At 33.7% G+C, this 23,652-nt stretch overlaps 1 protein-coding gene across 4 annotated transcripts in view; it reads left to right on the forward strand.

Annotated features, from left to right (window-relative positions):
* The first annotated feature begins 2,746 nt into the window (after positions 1–2,746).
* The window catches only part of LOC124541976 (leucine-rich repeat neuronal protein 3-like), a 29,025-nt gene continuing 8,119 nt past the window's right edge, over positions 2,747–23,652 (forward strand). For 2 of the 4 annotated variants that reach the window (XM_047119921.1, XM_047119918.1), the window contains exons 1-4: positions 2,747–2,777; positions 20,979–21,047; positions 22,058–22,192; positions 23,004–23,221. In XM_047119921.1, coding sequence (XP_046975877.1) covers positions 2,762–2,777; positions 20,979–21,047; positions 22,058–22,192; positions 23,004–23,221 — 438 coding nt within the window. In that variant the 5' untranslated portion in view covers positions 2,747–2,761. Of the gene's footprint in view, positions 2,778–16,788; positions 16,914–20,978; positions 21,048–22,057; positions 22,193–23,003; positions 23,222–23,652 lie in introns of those variants that run through there. The other 2 variants (XM_047119919.1, XM_047119920.1) reach the window with 2 other exon arrangements.

Below are 23,652 nucleotides of genomic sequence, written 5' to 3' on the forward strand. Positions count from 1 at the left end.
AAATGCATTTTTATTTATGTATTTCTGAATGAATTACGTATTATTTTAACTTTCTTTAATAAATAACCCTATTTAAACTCATTATATATACTGATTACAATAATTGACATTTTTTCGCATTGTCAAATAGCCTATTTATCGACATTATCTATATATAGAAAGATAGATAAACGAGAGAACGATAAAGATAGATTTTATCCAATCTTTTATCTGACATACTGAAAACTCCTACAAGCATTTACGTTTACCTTAGCGTTCATTGATATTAGCAAAGGATTTATTTAATAGTCAATTCTAGATAATTAAAACAGATTTCGTTACACTTATTTAAAGAAAATAGTGATGTACATTGTAATGTCGATAGTTTAATAAATCAGCAAGAGGGCCGTCTACTAATCAATATATTTTTTAATATAATTAATCATGATTCGCTTTCTTTAATCGCTATGTTTTTAATCGTTACTTTTTTTTTAATTATTGCCCACTTTTGATTATCTGTGGTTGTAAATAAAATAATATAAATTATTTGCATAATCATAAAATAAATATAGTTTGTATAGGTAAAATTCTGGTCCAGATTTATTTTAATTCCTTAATGGGATTTTGTGGACTATTTTAAGTGTAATTACAATAAGTAATTTTAATTATTGTAGTTTGGTTGTAAGATATTCATTTTATTTAATTTATGGCAAAATGGCGGTTATACTGAAATCAATCTTGTGTTTAAGCTAAATTACAGGCCTTGGACAAAGGCCGCAAAACTTAATTAAAAAAAAAGAACACAAATCAATGATTAAATTAAAAATTGATTATTATATATTTATTTATAATACAACACTATTACAATTAAATACTTAAATCCCCTTTAATTTTACTTTTAAACGGTTCTTTATTTCTCTGAAAAACCGCAAATTTCGCGGATACATAATAAATAACATAAATTAATAATATCGATCAATGTCAGACAATTTTAAGTTACAGTACGACAAAACTCAGATGTAACCTCGGCAAAATTCGTAAAACCGATCACATCCGAATTGAGTACGCTGTCCCAAATTATCAATATTTATTTCTTATGCGAATATGATCTTTACACGAACGCAATAACTTGTAATATCATATGACCAAATATATTCGTCAATTTGACACGTCGATTTACATGCACTCGCTGTCTCGAGTCGAACTGACGCGAGAATCTATAGCGACGAATAGCGTCGAATGGCGCGATACGGAGCTGTTTCTATTGGTTGTGTAAATCGGCAATTATCGGTTTTATTGAATTTGCCGATGCTATCTAAGTGTTGTCGTACTATACTCCTTTTGTGATTGGAAAAACAAGTATTGCCAGATTATTAACACAAAAAATATTAAACGCATTTTACGTTAAATCATTTCGATTTATTTTTGTTACTTATAAATTTAAATCTTTAATTGTATACGAATAGTATATTATATGATAAAATATACGTGGTATATTAAATGTAGTTTTATTATGATGTTAGTAGATATTTATTGTGCAATAGAAATAGATAATAAATAATAAAAACGAGTGAATCTAGTCATAATTAGTCAAGAGTAAGCTTGTAGAAAAAAGTTCACACTAAAAAAATTATGTTTTTTCTTATTTTATAATCTGTATTGTTTTATTATTGAATAATGTGTAGAAATAATTAATTTATGTTAGTTTTAATTAATCGTAGTATTTTGTAAATAATTTAATAAAATAATGCTCAATTAATTATCTTTTCTTTTTACCTAAGACCATCATTTTTTTTTTTAATTTCATGTAGCATGTGATGACTCTGCGCGAAAAAAAGTATTGAATACGGCTTGCAACCTTTTTTATTTATAACAATAAATATGAAAAACTTTTTATAATTCACAAAAATACAGGGCTCTTTGGAACCTTATCAGAAATTATTAACTTAACTCGTAAATTCAAATACATTGGTAAAAAAAGCATATTATTCGACACAAGATTTTATAGATGACAAAAAAGCGTGGAGTTAATACTTGTTGACTTCCAGGCTATATTACATACATATATAATTGTATTTAACTAATATGACTGTATTTTGTAAATGTTGAAAAAGAGTAACTACTGAGTTTCTTGCCGGTTCTTCTCGGTAGAATCTACTTACCGAACCGGTGGTAGCTTCACTTAATTGTAAAATGACGATTCAAAAGTGCTTGTAAAAGCCTACCTGAATAAAGTTTATTTTGATTTTGATTTTGAATGGCCCAGTGGTTCAGAAACGGCAGAAGGTTACCTGAAAGTAACAATACAAAAAGCTACTATTATTTTTTTAAATTTGGTTAATTTTAAGTTGAATATAAAAAGCGAATCTGTCAGCTCCTAGTAATAGAATATGACATATGTATTTTTTTAATTGTTTTTATACTGTTACGAGGCCTACATTTTTTTCGAGCCTGTTCAAACAAAAAAACTTGTATAAATAATTTAAAAAATACAGTGTAGTTTTACAAAATGTAAGTCAAGAACTTAGTTATAAGAAGTATCATTTTAAATAGACAATATTTTAAATTACATTTATTTTAAAAACAATAGTTTTCTGAAGTCGCTTGAGTGGGACAGATGTGCAAATAGCACGCGTCATTTTTGCACAACTCATAACTATATTTAAATTTTCATGATATATTTCAATAATTACCTAAGATAAGAACACAAAACATATACATGTGTTAGTAAATCTGGCCTCCAATACTGTGTTACGTCAAACGGTGATACATACATATATGTATGTATGTTAGATCAGGTACTGTACATTATTTTATTTTAATTTAGCGACCCGCCCCGGCTTCGCACAGCCCATACTGATACTAAATTTAATACATAATTAGTTTATTTACGACATCACATTAGTAACTTTTAATCATCAGTGTTTCATTACTATATTGTCCGTGTATTGCATACAAAAACCTTCCTCTCGAATCACTTTATCTATTAAAGAAAAACCGCATCAAAATCCGTTGCGTAATTTTAAAGATCTAAGCAGACATAGGCAGCGAAAAGCGACTTTGATTTATATTATGTAATGATGTATTTCTATTTCACGGTAATCTATTTATGTATTATGATTGTATCTGCTATGTACACCGCCACCCTTTACTATGTATTTTTCTTTCCTCTACCTTAAGCTCGCTGTTTTAGCGATAAGGCCGCATGTCTTCCCGCCCGCCGCATCTGGTGCATCTTTCTTAAAAGTGTCTAAATTACATGTTTAATGGCGTATAAGAAAGAGTATTTTGATGTCATAATTAATTATATCACATAACTTATAATGATTATAATAATATCTACCTATCTTTTTGAAAGTATTATGTATCTACTTATAAAATTATTGTTGTTGATAGTAAATAATTTGTTAAACTTAAATTAATACTATTTAATTTGACATACTATTTAATACTGGCACAAATATATAATACCTTTTTTTAAAAAACAGACTGATCTGTTACGAGAAATAATAAGATGATTGGTAATTAATTAAAATAGCCCTTTTTACTCAATGCATATGTATGTATACACGGTACATGTACCAAAATAACATTTTTTACATTTTTCTCTGTCTGTTTGTTCCGGCTGATCTTTGGAACGGCTGGACCGATTTTGACCGGACTTTCACCGGCAGATAACTGATAAAAATAAATTTTTTTTCGTCAAATTCAAACGCGTACAAGGTCGCAGGCACAGCTAGTTAAGAAATATATTTGATGGAGAATTATTATAAAGCTTGAATTTCGTCATCCTGATCTACTAAAATTACACAAGTTTTATTTGACGTGGTTTAGTTTGCTTTTTCATGAACTATAATTAACATAATTATCAAAACAATTTACAGACAATTGTTACATACGATTAGTCAATATGTAAACAAATTCAAAAATATAGTCGGCACGTGCCCTTTCATCCCCAAGTTACCCCAACACATGTATCGTACTTACCGAAGCTATACCATACATATTTTAAATGTAGATATATTTTTTTTATGGAATAGGTTGGCAGACGAGCATATGGACCACCTGATGGTAAGTGGTCACCATCACCCATAGACAATGACGCTGTAAGAAATATTAACTATTCCTTAAATCGTCAATGTGCCACCAACCTTGGGAACTAAGATGTTATGTCCCTTGTGCCTGTGTAGTGGCTCACTCACCCTTCAAACCGGAACACAACAATACTGCGTACTGTTGGTGTACACATCTAGCAGAATTTGGTTGAAATTGCGTACAGCTTTCCTTACGATATTTTCCTTCACCGCCGAGCACGAGATGAATTATAAACACAAATTAAGCACATGAATATTCAGTGGTGCTTGGTCAACTACTGGGCCATCTCGGCTATTTCCTGTCAATCGAATGAACGTAACAAAATCTCATGATTATCCAGAATTACATAACAATACAAATCCAAAATCGTATACCTGTTTTGTTTGCCTGTTACAATAATAAAACGCCAACAACCCCTAATCAGACAGCATTTAATTCGAGCCTTTCATATAAAATGGGGTGAATTATTTGTGTAAGTGTATTATAGTGTGCTATAATTGACTTTTATTGCTGGCTGGGGCGTGTAATTTTGTTAAACGTTACGATAATAATATGTGAACAGACGACCCAAACAGATTCATTTTTGCGCAGAAGAGAACTCAGGGAGGATCTGGTCACGTTCGGATTTGGTAACTTGCTATAAGCTATGCTCTGGAAGACTCCAATCGTCTGTTGTTTCGCTCGTGTTTAGGGATCATGTGTTAAGGAAAAAAAGTAGCTTATGACTTTTGACGACCTGCGTGGTCGACTGATGTGATGACGGTTTTCATGGGTACGCCACTCCGATGTCCGATTCCCAGTCGAGTCGATGTAGATTAGCATTAGTTTCCTATGTTATTGATTTTCCTGTGGTGTTTGTGGTGTCGTCGTTACTTCTGATCTTCCATAACACGTGTTCTAGCTACTTACATTGAGATCAGAGTCATGTATGTGATGATGTCTCTTATTTATGTCGTTACTTGGACTTCAAGTTTGCTTCATACCAAATTTCTTCAAATTCAATTCAACGGTTTGGTCGTGAAAGAGCGACAGACCGACAGATTTACTTTCACATTTATATAACTTATGGAAGATTGTCGCTCCTTCTGTGAAACTTATAACAGTGGGAAATATCCCTTTATTCGTAAGGTGTTATAACTACAGTACTTAAAAAGACCTTTTCGGAGTGACGAAAAATCTCATGAAGATGTGACCTATTCTTGGCCTATGTATATTGGAACTATAGGGAAATTGGTAGTAGGGCTTGCAAGCATTTATTACTCCAATAAATAACCAAACAACAATATTTACGGTTGTATTTTAATTTAAAGAGTGAAAGAAACATTGTAACGGCAGGCGCAAGAGACATATTATTCCCTATTAAGCGATATTTAAGGAGATTTTAATATTTCTTACAGTAGGTTTGCTAACCACTTAGCATTATTAAGAAGTATTTTTTTTATCAAATGGTAACAGGACCTTAGAAGTTGTCGTTAAGCCGAATCGCTCTCTATAATTCCATATAATCTACTCCAAAACGATTACAGTCAATAAATGTCTTTGACATTGACAGATGTCAAAAAAGGCGCCAAAAATTCCAAAGATACAAAAGCTTTTAATAAAACAGACGGTGTAATAGCGATGTTCAATGCGATTACAACCTATAACTCACGCACCTTCAAAAGATCACCGAAAAAGGCGGAATTAGCGCTAAAAGTGACAGCTTCATACACGAGGACAGATAAAAAATATATAATAAACAAAAGGTAATATTTATTCATCCTATTTTTAAATAAAATCAATAAATAGTTAAATCGAACTACAATACTGTAAATTAATTGTCTATTTTCTCTTAAATAGCTGAAGTGAACTTTGTGAAATTGGACGTACAGATAACTTTGGATCTGAGCTACAGGAATCCATTTTGGAATTCAAATCAAACTGAACTTTAAACTTCAAGATACCGAGACAGCCATTCAAATGCATTATATTTATTTATTCGATAAACAAAATTAATAATAAGATCATAAAAAAATCGAGTTTTTGTTAGTAATTATTAAAAATGATATAAGGGCAAAAATTTAGGACTCTTAAAATAATTACAAAATTATTAAACAAGTCAAATAAATACCTTTTAAAAAGTATTATCTACTAGTGACCCGCCCCGACTTCACACAAGCAATACTGATACTAAATATACTACAGAATTTGTTTATTGACGACGTCATATTACAAACTTCTAAACTTATCTATGTCTTTTACTAAAATGTATATATAAAAACCTTCCTCTCGAATCACTCTACTAAAAAACCGCATCAAAATCCGTTGCGTCGTTTTAAAGATTTTTATGCGTAGGGACATAGGGGCAGAGAAAGCGACTTTGTTTTATACTATGTAGTGATATATAAAAAAGCGTGGAGTTAATACCTGTTGACTTCCAAGCAGGATATATTAGTTTAAATAATTGTATTAACTAACATATTTTTTAAATATTGAAAAAGGGTAACTACTGAGTTTCTTGCCGGTTCTTCTCGGTAGATTCTACATCCTGAACCGGTGGTAGCTTTCACTTAATTGTAAAATGACGATTCAAAAGTCCTTGTAAAAGCCTAATTGAATAAATTTTATTTTGATTTTGATACCAAAAAATGAGAAGACTTTTGTAATGCCTGACAAAAAAGTACCTTCTCAATTTTACGTGTCTTTATTATTCTAGTTATATGTATATGTCAAAACAATGACAGTATGCTGCGAACGCATAACACCGTCCACGATAATCAAATCAACGATAGAAGCTATGCTCGAAATTAAAAGAGTTGTAGGCCCCTCTCGAAACCCGTGACAACACAATATGACGGGGCTGGCATTGTTGCGTTCAAACCTGACAACACCACCCTTATTACAACACAATAAAGTCTAAATTCAATTGAATTCCAGTGAACATAAGTTGGTATACCATAATTGTAGTTATTACAGTCCGGAATGCACTGCTTTGATCCGGTTATAATCGGATTGGTTCCGTATTTAGAGTTATGTACAGTCAATTCAATATCTTCAATGGATTAATTTTAGTTACATCATGAAATATAAACTGTGAATTAGATAATTGTGATTTAATTATTTTTATATTTATTAATTTTTGAACGAAATGACGTGTTACGATAACTTTTGTAGTATTTTATGATTATATTGAATATAAATCAATAATAGTAATTATATAGATAAGATAAGAGCTTAGAGTTAATATATCTTATGCAAACAAAAATATATATGTAGATATATTAAATCAAAACAAAATATACTTTATTCAAGTAGGAATTTTTATAAATATTAATTATTTGTCGAAACGCTTAATCCTTGGAGTAGTGGTGCATAAAGCTTCATCAAAAGTATAGCACCTCGCCTCATTGCCTCCACCGGTGACAGGAGGGCTGGTTCGTTTGCCCAGAGGATCGGAATTGCGATTCAACGGGGAAATGCTGCTAGCATTCTTGCCACCATTGCACGCGGTCAAGATTTATACAGTAGCTAGTTTTAGTTCATATTTGTATATATGTAAGCATCCAATGCTGTTAATAAATTGTTAAAAAATTAAGTAGGCTTTTACAAGTGTGAAGGTAGCTTCACACTGGTGGTACACCGGTTCGGAAAGTAGATTCTACCGAGAAGAACTTCACGTTACTCTTTTCCAACATTTAAAAATACAGTCATGTTAGTTAAATACAATTATATGTGTATGTGATATGTCCTGCCTGGAAGTCAACGAGTATTAATTCCCCGCTCTTTATCGTCTGCATAATCTTGTACTGAATAATATATTATTAAACAGACAAAATAAATACAGGATGGCTCAACTATAGTGCAAGATTCGACCATCATCGTTGAGGTGGCCTATAACACGCGGTACCCTTATTTTTGTACTCCCTATATCCTTTAAGTCGTGTCTGAATTTGTCTTTATACAATCCTTAACCATACAATTTTTTTTTTGGAATAGGTTGACGGACGAGCATACGGGCCACCTGATGGTAAATGATCACCTTCACCCATAGACAATGACGCTGTAAGAAACCATTCCTTACATCGTCAATGCGCCACCAAACTTGGGAACTAAGATGCTATGTCCCGTGTGTCTCTAGTTACACAGGATCACACACCCTTCAAACCGGAACACAAAAATACTGCGTACTGTTATTTGGCGGTAGAATAACTGATGAGTGAGTGGTACTTTAGCCAGGCGGGCTTGCACAAAGCCCTACCAAACCCAACAAAATATTATTTTATACTACTCGTAGGCTTCGCTTCTTAATAGCTAATAAATTACTAATTAGATATTGTTAACAATATACAAACAAAATAGATTAAGACATTAAAAGGTTAAAGTGCGTCGTGGGAGCGAATGACATTTCAAAATGGCGTCGCGATATTTCATCCATACAATTGTTTGACTTTGACAAGGGTTATTAAGCTTAAATTGATGGTAAATTTTCCCAATGGTGCGCCACTTAGCTGTTATTTGCTTTTGATGTCTGTATTTTATATGTATATATCAATACGTACACTTTTTACTAAATTCGTGTGTGTTAGTGTACGGATGTAGACGAAAAATGTATCGGTAAAATTTATGCTTGTATAGCGAAGAAGAAAGAAAATGATTAAATAATATAAATTATTATTAGATACTCGTAGCATAAAAAAGTCGCTTACCGCTTGTCTGTGCCGATGTATGCTTAGATCTTTAAAATTACTCAATGGATTATGATGCGTTTTTTTTAATAGATAGAGTGATTCTATAAGGTCATTGAATGGATAATATAGTAAAGAAACACTGATAATTTTATAAGTTTGTAATGTTATGTTGTAACTAAAATAATTCTGTAGTATATAGTATCACTATTTCATCCATGCCAAGCCAGTGTGGATAGTTACTATACTATACAGCCAATGACAACACACAAACTGACATTTTTTTTAAATCGTATTTTAAGCAAGGTATCATCCATTTGAGCCTTATATAACCTAACACTTAAAGTAAAGTAAAGGAACAGCCTGTAAATTTTCCCACTGCTGGGCTAATGGCCTCCTCTCCGATTAAGGAGAGCGCTTGGAACATATTCCACGACTCTGTCCCAATGCGGGTTGGTGGAATGCACATGTGTCAGAATTTCAACGAAATTAGAAATGAGCACGAGATGAATTATAAACACAAATTAAGCACATATATATATATATTGGTGCTTGCCTGGGTTTGAACCCGAAATCATCGGTTAAGATGCACGTGTTCTAACCACTGGGCCATCTCGGCTCGGCTAACGTAACCTAACCCTCGAATCAATGTTTTTAATATTTTTAGTAGCAAATTATTTCATACATCCTCTAGTAATCGTCCCCATTTTTTAATTCGTTGCTCTAGATGTAAGGTTATTTACATCCAAAAACTCTAATTTTAAAACGTGTTGCACAGAATTGTATGGCCCAATGACAATAGAAAATAATCCTTCTCTTTAGCTTGGCAAGATGAAATTTCCGACTAATAGATCTGCTATTATGTCATACATAATTATATATCTGCCAATCTTGTTTATCAATCAAATTAACCCGTTTATTGAAAAAAAAGGCCGCATTAAAATCCGTTGCGTAGTTCAAAAGATGTAAACGTACTCGTACGAACTAGGAGAAGCGACTTTGTTTTATACTAAGCACAGATTATGAAGTTCCCAATATTTTTTAATTAATTGTCACGGCTTTGCTCGCGTTTTAGGTCAGTTGTCATGTCAGGCAAAAAACCTAGCCTATGTTTTTCCTTGGAATTCAAGTTCGCTTCACGTCAAATTTCATCAAATCGAGTTCATTGGTTTGGTTGTGAAAGAGCGATAGACAGACAGACGGAGTATTATTATGTAATAGGTTGGCGGACGAGCATATGGGCCACCTGATGGTAAGTGGTCACCATCACCCATAGACAATGACGCTGTAAGATATACTAACTATTCCTTACATCGTCAATGCGCCACCAACCTTGGGAACTAAGATGTTATGTCCCTTGTGCCTATAGTTATACTGGCTCACTCACCCTTCAAACCGGAACACAACAATACTGCGTACTGTTGTTTGGCGGTACAATATCTGATGAGTGAGTGGTACCTACCCAGGCGGGTTTGCACAAAGCCCTACCACCAAGTGAAACGTGAGTGACTTTCAACAACAACAACAACAGTCTGTAATTTCCGACTGCTGGTCAAAGGCCTGCTCTCTCTTTGAGGAGAATGTTTCGCAACATTCCACCACGCTTACGGATTAGCGGATTACACATGTGGCAGAATTTCTATGATAATTTCGTAGAAATTCTGCCACATATGTATTTTACAGCAGGTTTCCTCGCGATGTTCTCCTTCGTAAAAACAAATAAAACACATGAATGTTGCGTGCCTGGGTTTGAACCCGCAATCGGTTAAGATGCACGCATTCTAACCACTGATCCATCTCGATTAGTTACTTTCGCATTTATGATATTAGTATAGATTTCAAGTAATGACTTCGTGTTTTATTATTAGTCAAGACTATATAACTAGTTGTTTTGTGATTGCGTCTCGACTCGTAGTCTAGATCCGTAATGAGCGCGGCACGTGTTGCTACTGACATAGCACTCTGTAATTTGATATTTTCTGCGTTAAAAGTAGGGCTGCATCGCGCCAACATCAAATCAAATAAACTTTATTCAAGTAGGCTTTTACAAGCACTTTTATATAGTCATTTTACAATTAAGTGAAGCTACCACCGGTTCGGAAAGTAGATTCTACCGAGAACAACTGGCAAGAAACCCAGTAGTTACTCTTTTTTAACATTTAAAAAATACAAAGTCATGTTAGTTAAATACAATTATTTAAATTAATATATCCTGCCTGGAAGTCAACAGGTATTCTAATACTCCACGCTTTTTTATCATCTATAAAATCTTGTATCGAATAATATGCGTCAAAATAATATACCGGTCATGGTATGGACATATAAGGAATGAGGGCCATGTTGTGAGGAAGATCTTGAGCCTGGACGTGGATGGATGTAGAGGTAGAGGACGACCAAGGAAAAGGTGGATGGATTGACAGAGAAGTATGGAAGAAGACATGCTGCTCCGATCGCCGATAAATTGGGATAAGGGCAGGATGATGATGATTCAATAAATAGATATTAAAGAATGTTGGTAGTAGTCGCTTCAACGGCTTAGGCCTTCCTCAAATCCTAACATACATCTCTTTCCCGTGTCTTTCGCACCCAATCAGATCCATATATTTGATTGAATGTATATCTCCCTATCTTTTATTTCTTCCCTTTCCTCTTTTTCTTTCGTGGTAATCATTCTGTGGCACGTTTTGTCCATCACATCCTACAGATATGTCCTGCCCAATGTATTTTGGGTAATCTACGTTTTCATAAATTTTTCTCGTTTTTCTTCGGATGTAGTCGTTGCTAATTTGATCTTACAGCTTTAATTTCATACTTATTTCCATTTGACCTTGGCAGATAGCAATCCTTTCGTCATATTTTTATTGACCATGTCTGACGACGTTGTCATAAAAGTAAAGTAAAGTAACAGCCTGTAAATTACCCACTGCTAGGCTAAGGCCTTCTCTCCCAGTAAGGAAAGGGTTTGGAACATATTCCACCACGCTGTTCCAATGCGGGTTGGTGGAATTCACATGCAGCAGAATTTCGGTGAAATTAGACACATGCAGGTTTCCTCGCGATGTTTTCTTTCACCGCCGAGCACGAGATGAATTATAAACACAAAATAGGCATATATATAGTGGTGCTTGCCCGAGTTTGAACCCGCAATCATCGGTTAAGATGCACGCGTTCTAACCACTGGGCTATCTCGGCTCCTTTTTTGTCATACATGGTCAAATGATATCATACTAACCATTTAATAATAAAATCACTACATATTATAAAACAAAGTCGCAGCCGCATCTGTCTGTCTCTTTGTACGCGATATACTCCAAAACTACTGAACGGATTTTCATGTGGTTTTCAGTAATAGACAGAGGAATTTATGAGGAAGGTTTAGTTATATGATTAATTACAGTTTTTGTGTAAATAATTTGATATAGAAAGACAATTGTTAAATGTGTCGCAAAAAATGAAGTCGCCAGGGAGGTTTCATTGCAAACTCTTTCTAATCCCTTTGCGATATAATAAAACAATGTATAGGGAGAACATAACATATTTTATAGATCCACAGATCTGTGTTAAATAGTCTATGCATATAATAAAATTGGAGTGTCTGTTTGTAATATTAAAATAGCCCTTTTTTACTCAAAGCATATGTATATACACGTTACATATACAAAAATAAACACATATGTGTGTTTATAATTCACCTCGAGCTCGGCGGTGAAGGAAAACATCGTGAGGAAACCTGCATGTGTCTTATTTCATCGAAATTCTGCCACGTGTGCATTCCACCATCCCGCATTGGAATAGCGTGGTGGAATATGTTTCGAACCTTCTCCTTAATGGAAGATGAGGCCTTATCCCAGCAGTGGGAAATATACAGGCTATTACTTATACCAAAATATTTTTTTTTACTATTTTTGTCTGTCTGTTTGTTCCGGCTAATCGCTGGAACGGCTGGACCGATTTTGACGGAACTTTCACTGGCAGATAGCTTATATAATAAGGACTAACTTATGCTACAATAATTTTTTTTGTTCAATTCAAACGAGTACAATGTCGCGGGCACAGCTAGTTTGTAATGAAAATAAAGAATTAAATAAATAGTGGTAACCCTACGTTACCTTGTTAGGAAACGTCACCACTAAACAGTACTAAACGACGGAACTAAGTTCTCTCATTTAACCAGCTATCCTTAACCTTATTCCAATCGCTTAAGGTTCAATATCGAACTGAATATCTTAGGATACTTTAGTTAACGAACTTTTACTGCGATTTTTCTAAAACGTTTTTTTTTTTTTTTTAAAGATTTTGATTGATGGATTGTTTTAGATGTAATACGTAGTGATGTTATTTATTGGTCATTAAGATTTTGTATAAAATTTGAAAGTTTTTGACTTATACATAAATAGATCACTCCGGTACAAAAGAGTTTCAACGTTAAGATTTAAGAACGAACGTATAAACAAACATTCTAATTTATTTTCAGCTAGGATTTAATTTTCAGTTTTCTTTAGTATAATATGCCCATTTCGATTATACACATACTACTAGTCGCCCGCGGCTAAGCTCGTGTTTTTGGGTGTTACTTATTTTAAAGTAATTAAATAAAAAAGTAATTTAATTTTTTTAATTTTTATTCAAAATTTATTATATTCGCTGTACCCTGAATGAAAACTACTACGTAGACGATTTTAATATTAATTGTAAATTTTAATAATTATGATAATGATGGAAATGTTATAAAATAAATCACTATTAAAAAAATACATCAAACCACTTACTGAGAAATACAATCATTAATGTAGTTTTAAATAAATATTCAATGCAAATTTATAGTATGAAGAAAAAACAGCCTTAGTTTATTTTAAATAGAGTTCATTTTCCTTCGAGCAGTAATGTAAGAGTATTATTTTGTAAAACGGTCGTAAAGTCCAAATAAGCCCGTAGGGACAGTAATCCGAAGCGCGCCATCTAGCGTCGAGTAGGATAATTACTTGTTAATTGACGTTAAGCGTACGTTGACGACAAAACGCGGGAAATTGCTCGGTCTGGCCGCCATTTTGTTATTGAGCTGTCAATTAATTGTATTTACGATGCGAATATCGAATATTTAAGTTAGGCGAATGTTTTTTTTTAATTTGATGCAATTATTGGCGTTTTTAGGGTTATACAACAACAACAACAACAGCCTGTAAATTCCCACTGCTGGGTTAAAGGCCTCCTCTCCCTTTGAGGAGAAGGTTTGGAACATATTCCACCACGCTGTTCCAATGCGGGTGGAATACACATGTGGCAGAATTTCTATGAAATTTGTCACATGCAGGTTTCCTCACGATGTTTTCCTTCACCGCTGAGCACGAGATGAATTATAGAGACAAATTAAGCACATGAATCAGCGGTTTGAACCCGCAATCATCGTTTAAGATGCACGCGTTCTAACCACTGGGCCATCTCGACTCTTTAGGGTTATAATACAACACAACTTAGATTTTGTTGTTACGTTCATGCGAATGACAGAAACGACGGAGATGACCCAGTAGTTAAAGGGCAAGGCAGGCAAACACCACTGAATATTCATGTGCTTAATTTGTGTTTATAATTCATTTCGTGCTCAACTGCAAAGGAAAACACCGTGAGGAATCCTGCATATGTCTGATTTCATAAAAATTCTACTACATGTGCATTCCACCAACCAGCATTGGAACAGCGTGGTGGAATATGTTCCAATCCCTCTCCTTAATAGGAGAGGAGGCCTTAGCTCAGCAGTGGGAAATTTAGAGGCTGGTCCTTTACATTTTTTTACTTTAATGCATAAAGGTCAAACTAACAATATAAATTTTTATTGGGTCAATTAGCAAATGATTCGCCACTGGGGCCTCCACAAAAGAGGGGCCCTACATTAGAAGTTCCAATGAGTTAAGAATTTTAATGCAATGTTGAGATATATTAATAAAGTCAAATTATAATACTATTATTATTAATAACTAGATAAATACACTTATATAATGAATTATTATTGACAATTTTCCAAAAAAAGGGTCCTATATTACTCTGTTACCTAGGCCCTCCAGACCTCCAAATCAGGTCCTGTTTGGGGTGGGAAAGTTGCGGACATACGAAACACTGACCAAAGTACATTCATATAGTTACACAGATTACTAAAATCGCATTAAGACGATAGCAGCGGCTTAATTTTTTTGTATTTTCTTATTCCTGTGGTACGGGGCGTTTAAGACTCGTATGAAAACTATCATAATATCTGTACGAGGCTTATCAGACCCCGTAGCATTTAAGTACCTAAGTAATGCTTTCTACTCTAAACTGCTCGATGTGATGTGATCGAATTTTATTTCTTCAGTGCGGTACTTGGTCAAAGATACCCCGTATCAAAGGCACACCATAGCCTTCTGTTTGCTAGAAATAAATAGACGTGATGGCCTCCGCACGACAGATAAATCTGTTTTTCTTAGCCGCACTGCAATGGACCCGAGGATACGAGGCGTGTTAGACCTCGTTCCGCATTAAACGTGTTAATGGCTTATAAAACATAGATACGACATACATTTTTATTAGGTTAACTGACCATATGCCATTGGCTATACACACTCTAAGAAATACTAACAATTCCCTACAAAACTTGGGAGTTTACTAGCTCACTCAAGTGAGATTTAATAAAAGCAATTACGATTTTACAAGGTAATCTATTATTATAGGTTAGATTCGTACGAGTTAACGATGTGAAGATAAACTTGGAGTCTCAGTGCAAGCGTGTTGGTTTTTATAATCATAATTATTGCTTTAATTGTTACGATCTCCGTAGTCGAGTAGTGTACACTGATATTCAAGGATACTCCGAGGTCTCGGGTGCGATTTCCGACTGAGTCGATGTAGAAAAAGTATTGATTTTCTATGTTGTCTTGGGTCTGGGTGTTTGTACCGTCGTTACTTCTGATCTTCCACAACACAAGTGCTTTAGCTACTTACATTGGGATCAGAGTATGTGATGTTATCCAATATTTAGTTATTATTATTATTTAAGAGGAGTTCCGTATTGCATTTAAGGAGTCATTCAAGTATTACGTAAACGGCAAAGGTGGACGATCTCTGCCTATTTGAGATGGTAAACAAAGGTAGTATCGTTGCTGATTACGTCCTCATTAATTTTGTAGTGAATAAATAATAAATGTGTGTTGTATTTATTTAAAACAAAAATATAAGTGCATTCTATAGACAAATTATCCTTTATTTAGCTTCAATTGAAATATTTCTTCCCAAAAAGTATTACTTTAATGAGTACTATAATTTATTAATGGTAAAAGTCCTACGTAATGTAAGCCAATAAAGTATTTTAAATATAATATTTATTTATAAATCATTAAAGGTTAGGTACATAATTTCTAGCTGTTGAGCTATATTCAGTCACAGAATTATATGAATGTAATGAATACTTTTTGGTTGACATTTTTATAAATAAAAGTAGAAATAGAATATTATTAAATTTGACATGGGAATTGTTAATCTGTCTTTAAATGCGTAAGATAATGGATGATTGTAAAGAAAACTGTAAAAATAAATATTGTAAACCATATTAAATATTGTTTATTATTTGATGTTTCTGTTTATCTGAAGCTGGGTCTACAATAGACAACTCTTTTATAGACTTGGCTACCAAGTCCTATAACAAGAGCGAAGCCACGTCAGCTAGTGTTATATAACGTGAAGTTTTATGTAATATAATAAGAAATGTAATACTCTAGCTACTGAACTAATATTCTTTTTCAATTGTAATTTTTTGCTGTCAATATAATTTCGAACGAAGTCATCACAGCACCCGACATCAAAGATTAATATCATAAAAATTTATATTTATCTTTGATTTCGATATGTGCTTTATGTTTGAGTTTTTATATAAATAAAAAAAATAAATCTCTGTATAAGTAAACAATGTGTTATATATGAGAAAAAATAAATGTTAAATCCATACGCTATCACTAGCACCTCAACCTATTTGATAATAATTTCAAGCGAGTGATAAAATACACTGATTAGATAACGCCGTCAACCATTTTGTATTGTTAAGTTTTCCAACAAAGTGTCAGGTTGTGTTTAAAGGTGTGTAATTGATAATAAATAGTGCAAATAATTTAATTAAGTTATAGTAAACAATAACTTTTACTTGGAACAAAGGTAAATAAATTTATTATATATTAAATCCAATTATTATTATTATTAAATATTAATTTATTAATATTATTAAATTAAAAAAAAAACTAAGTACATATGACTAATACCTTTGCCTCAATTTTTTTTTAAACATTGGTTGAGAAATGTCATCATGACATTATAATATAAGTTATATTCCTAATATAATTGAAGATAACTCATTTATTAAGTATGACGTGCCCTTTTAATGATTCAAAGATTAACAGGCATATATCTATCCCTTTTTAACTTTTGTACTGTGCTATATTTTCCTTCTCTTTTTTTTAATTTTATTAGTCACTATGTTCCATCTGATATGTAATCAATGACAAACTGCATCTATCATTGAATTAAAGACAATTATTTCGTTCCGGCTTCGCACGGGTGTAATATTGATACTAAATGTACTACATAATTTGTTTATTTACAACATTACACAACTTCTAAAATTATCAGTGTTTCTTTACTATTTTGTCCTTGTATTATATACAAAAACCTTCCTCTCGAATCGCTCTATCCATTAAAAAAACGCAACGTAGTTTTAAAGATTTAAGCAGACAAAGGGACAGAGAAAGCGACTTTGTTTTATGCTATGCAGTGAAGTACACTGGGCTCTTATTGTAAATACAGTTAAACAGCTATAGAACTTTGTTTTCTTATTAATCGGATGACGTATGTTTATTATACTGCAATGTCAGAATTATTGAAGATAAACAAGCGTCATTATTAAATGCGATTTAATAATAGTTCTGCTATATAAAACAAACACTGCTGATTAATATATCTTTATTTATATATGTGCTTAATTTGTTTTTATAATTCATCTCGTGCTCGGCGGTGAAGAAAAACATCGTGAGGAAACCCGCATTTGTCTAATTTTATCGAAATTCTGCCACATGTGCATTCCACCAACCCGTATTGGAACAGCGCCGTGGAATATGTTCCAAACACTCTCCTTAATGGGAGAGGAGGCCTTAGCCCATCAGTGGGAAATTTACCAGGCTGTTGCTTTACTTTTTATTTTATAATGCAAAACTATTTAATTTAACTACTTATCTTTCAAAGTTCCGTTAACAATTTAAAGTAGTTTATTTTTAAGAATAGTGAATTCCACAGATTATTTAGACATCAGTCATAATTAATTCTGAGTCAAGGTAGTTAATTCGTCCCTTGTGCCTTTATTACAACGAACGTTTAACCCGGGTTGCCAATGACTATTCACCTAAGTCCCCAGAAATCTAAGCGAAATTCCCCAAAGTCGTTCAAAAATGTACCCAACTCCCCACAAATTCCCCACACAGAAATAAAGGGAAAAACATGGTATTTGATGTCTTTTTTCGTGTTGACCTTTTTTTATATTATATTGCGTCTCTACTAAGGAAACTATCTCGTCTATGTGCCGTCCTTTACTATACACAAACTTAGGGTGTCCTATATTGAAAAAGTATTTGCTAATAATCGACTACAATTTCAATTTTCGTACTAACATAACATCGGCTAAAGAATCACTTACCGATCGTTTTGGTATAATATAAAATTCCCCTCGTTTTCCCCGCACAGTGACAATCCCCACACCAATCCCCGATCAACTTGCGATTCCCCGCGTTTTGGGGAATTCCCCATACATTGGCAACGCTGTTTACCCTTCAAGTCATACAACTAAACTACAGTATTCCAATGTATTTCATACGATTCGCTAATAACTCAGCTATATTGTGCACTGTTAACAATTTATGATTGATATATCTTTATTTATAATACAACACTATTACACTTAACTACTTATATCCACTTTAATTTTATTTTCATAATTTAAACAGTGTCATATAAACTTTATTCAAGTAGGCTTTACAAGCACTTTTGAATCGTCACATCATTTTACAATTAAGTGAAGCTACCACCGGTTCGGAAAGTAGACTCTACCGAGAAGAAAATCAGTAGTTACTCATTTTCAACATTTAAAAAATACAAAGTCAAGTTAGTTAAAAACAATTATTTAAATTAATATACGAGTATCGCGCTTGGAAGTCAACAATTTTTTATAAACGATTTGAATTTAAGAAACGGCAAAGTTATAAATGTCTGCGGAGTTTTATTATAGAAACGGATACCTTGCCCCAATAAAGATTTAGTCGGAAACTTGGCGTTATAAGCTTATCCTTACTTCTAGTGCACATACAATGATTATCACTGATTTTATCAAAGTGATCGACCATCGATGCCGCGTTATTGTTGGCACAGAGTATAGTTATTGCTGATTAGTGCTAGATTATATGAGTATTCCAACCGGAATACTACAACAACACACTGGCACACTCACCCTTCAAACCTGAAGGGTGAGTGTGCCAGTGTAACTACAGGCACAAGGGACATAACATCCTAGTTCCCAAGGTTTGTAGCACATTGGCGATGTAAGGAATAGTTAATATTTCTTACAGACCAGACCAGACCATACCATAAAAAAACACAAATGTTGTATAAATTAATAATTGAGGTCTCAACCATTTCGTATAACACGTTTAGTGATTACGTTCAATTATTAATTAAATATTTTGTCTATATATAACGTTATAATTGCAGTTTAATTACCTGTCATTTAGATATATAGATACTTATATTACTATGTTAATAGTTTTTAGTAACACATATACATATTACTAATATTATAAATATGAAAGTTTCTGAGGATGTATGTTTGTTACCCTTTCACGAAAAAACTACTGAATGGATTTGGATGATATTTTACAGTAATATAGGTTATACATCAGAATAACACATAAGCTACAATATTTATAATTATTTTATGTTATTCAGGTAGAATATAACAATACATATCAAGTAACGGGTAGCTTATAATATTATAAAGATGAAATCAACATTAAATGAAAATGATTTCAATCATACTATAAGTTTCTTTTATGATATATAAACATATATACCTACTATAAATATTGGAGATCCGTTACACTGAAAAATGGTAGAGGTTATCATTTGTTTTTAGTGGATATTCCCGTGTACCACACTACCTACATCATTCATTGCAAACGCGTTTTTCCAGAGATATGAGTATTGGATGGATATGTTTAAATACGTTGTAAACTGACAATGTTCGAAAAAATAGTGGTTAACAGTTGGCTACTAATTACACATACAAGTAAAGTAGTATGAAGTTTATTGAGTAAGTGAGAGTGAGTGAGAGAGTGAGTGCGTAAGAACTAGCGCGTACTGGTAACTTTTGTCACGGTGACTGTTTCGTAACTCTTGTCAAGTCCGTGAATATGTACAAATAGATGCAGACACAAATGTCACCCAATTGTCACGTCGTAACGTGCGCGCACCTCCATACATATTCACCAAAAGTTACCAGTGCGCGCTAGTGCTTACTGTCACGCAAACCAAAACAATAAACTCGACTCCTTTATTTTAATTCTTTTGTAGTTTAACGATTCTATATCTAACGATATTAATAAAAGTAAAGTAAAGTATCAGCATGTACATTTCCCACTGCTGAGATAAGGCCTCCTCTTCCATTAAGGAGAGGGTTTGCAACATATTCCACCACGCTGTTCCAATGCGGGTTGGTGGAATGCACATGTGGCCGAATTTCGATGAAATTAGACACATACAGGTTTCCCCACGATGTTTTCATTCACTGCCGAGCATGAGATGAATTATAAAAACAAATTCAGCACATATATATAGTGGTAATTGCCTGGGTTTGAACCCGCAATCATCGGTTAAGATGCACGCGTTCTAACCACTGGGCCATCTTAGCTATGTATACGATATTAACGATAATAATAAAATAAAAAAAATAATTAATTAATAACTTTTAGGTTCTCTGACATTATTTACAATATTTGTATATGATCTACAATAAGTAATAAGAAAAAAAAACATTTAGAATGTCAATACTTTAAATAGTACTATATTTTACATATATATGTGACCAACTGATAATGGTGAAGATAAGATACTATATCTATGAATAACCCAGATTTGTTACGTTATAATAATTTGTTACTCATGTTTTTTTATTTATTTTTTCAGTGGAAATGGATACACTCATATCCGTTCTCCTAATCTCTTTTGTTTTATCTGTGGCGAACTGTGACAATGGTAAGTGGCGCCATCTATTGTTTAATAGCTTAACGTTACTAACTAGTTTAATTATTTCACTATTTGACATAATATCGTGTCTATAAGGCCCTGACCCATTGGGTCTTAAGTCAAGGACGCTGTAACTACGAGCTACCGTTGAGGACATGTCCGGGCAAGGAGGTACGCCTCGAGGCCCGTACCCAGGTCACCCTATGGGGGAGAAGGATGAACCCTCATTTATTATTTCATTATTATAACAAAATAACATAACGCATGTTAAAGCGTATTCATAGTTATTTATTTCGAATTGTTTTGATCTATTTATATAATGTGTTAGACTTGAATTTTGTCAGTTAATTTAATCATAATTTTAATTAAATGAAACTCAAATATTCGTCAAAGGCATTCAAAGCAAATATTAATAAATTTACAATGAACATTGTGAGAAAATTAGTCGATGTGGCTTCATGAAGACTGGCTGGGTATCCAGTCCATATCACATATGTTACCGCAATCAGTAATACTTAGTATTGTGTTTCGCTTTGAATGGTGAATCAGTGGAATTACAGAAAAAAGAGACATAACATCTTAGTCTTCGAATTTGGTGCTGATTTGGTGATCGGTGGTGACCTTCTATTATATGTTAGCTCATTTGCCGTTCCATTTAACCAAACACTAGTTGTGATTGAGTTTGTAGCTAAAACATAACATATACTACGCTTACGCTTAACGCCATCTATTATGCACTAGCATAACTATCCCATTTAACCTAACAACACTATATAACACACTACTGAGCCCACGGGACCCTGGCCCATCGGGCCAAAACTCAATGACACGGCAGCTGTAGGATACCGTTGAGGACATGCCCCGAAGCCCGTACCCCGCTTGACCTAGGCCAAGCAGGACGAACCAGTCATCGTAACACTATATATACAACTTGTGATTGAGATTGATTTCTAAACATAAAATGTACTACTAACGCCATCTATTGTTCACTAGCATAACTATTTTAATACTGCTTTCAGCCACAGCCCCGGTTCCTGCAAAAGTGATTCCCTGGAATGAGACCGAAATTTGCAGGAAATGTGTGTGCAAGGATGCAAAGGTCGACTGCTTCGATCAAAGTCTGACAGAGTTCTTCAAAAAAGATGAATGGGCCAGTAAGTCGATATTTATTTTAAAATTATGATATTTTAATCTTGAAGATTGGTCACGTAAATGTTGTTTAACTGTTTAGATAAATACAGCTTTCATCTCTTTCTGTTACCGTGATTTGTCATTCGAAAGAAGAAGATGACATTATTTACAAATAATCCTGTCTTTAAAGTCTTATACATCCCCTGCTTTAATCCCCAAAGGTTGTTGATTGCTAATGATACATTATCACACAATCATACATTTTAAATTGTAAGTCTTGTTTTTAAAAAATAGAAGTTCAATGCAATCTTCTAAACTCCGCTTAATTTTTACACCCTATAAGGAACCTACTTGTCAAATTTAAAGTTTCCATAGTACGACACAACTCAGATGTAGCATCGGAAAATTCGTAAAACCGATCACATCCGAATTAAGTACGCCATCCCAAATCACCAATATTTATTTCCTATGTGAATATAATCTTTACACAAACATAATAAGTCGTAATATCATATGACCTAATATATTCGTCAATTTGGCACGTCGCTTTCTCGTGTTGAACTGACGCGAGAATCTATAGCGACGAATAGCGTCGAATGGCGCGATAGGGAGCTGTTTGTATTGGTTGTGTAAATCGGCAGTAATCGGTTTATTGAATTTGCCGATGCTACATCAAGTTATGTCCTACTATACTTCGATTGAAATCACTTAGTTTAGAGATTTGATTCTGGATGGCCAGTGAGAATCATGTTAGAAACACAATATGAGCTGTCAAGAGGGATATGACTCAATCTTGCCGGTTACCCGTCATATAGATTAATATATTTTTTTCAGATTTAAAGGAATTCAAGCCCACAACAATTAATCTTAGTGAGAATGCGATCACCAACATAACTGTCATGGCGGAACTGCCCGTCAAAGTGCTGAACCTATCTCGTTGCTCGATTGAATTCATAGAGAACGCCAGCTTCAGGGATCTACAGCGGATGGAGGTCTTGGATCTGAGTCATAACAAACTGACGACTGACAAACTGAGTCCGCATGCTTTCGAGGTAACATTCAAACACAATTAATATTCATTGATCAGGTCACGATCAAGACGGTACTAAAATTACAATTTTGGGTTGAGTTAACTTTTCACCCCCTTAGGAATTTTGACGACCTCCATGGTCGAGTGGTGTGTACACCGGTTTTCATGGGTACGCCACTCTGAGGTCCCGGGTTCGATTCCCGGCCGAGTCGATGTAGATTACCATTAGTTTTCTATGTTGTCTTGGGTCTGGGTGTTTGTGGTATTATCGTAACTTCTGATTTCCATAACACAAGTGCTTCAGCTACTTACATTGGGATCAGAGTAATGTATGTGATGTTGTCTCATATTTATTTATTTATTTATTTTATTTTATTTTAGGACACGGAAAGGGGCAATATATTGTACTAATTATCGTCCGCGTCTTCGCTCGTTAGGGCGTTGGTTGTCACG

Source organism: Vanessa cardui, chromosome 29 (genome assembly GCF_905220365.1).
Source record: "Vanessa cardui chromosome 29, ilVanCard2.1, whole genome shotgun sequence".
Classification (NCBI taxonomy): Eukaryota; Metazoa; Arthropoda; class Insecta; order Lepidoptera; family Nymphalidae; genus Vanessa; species Vanessa cardui.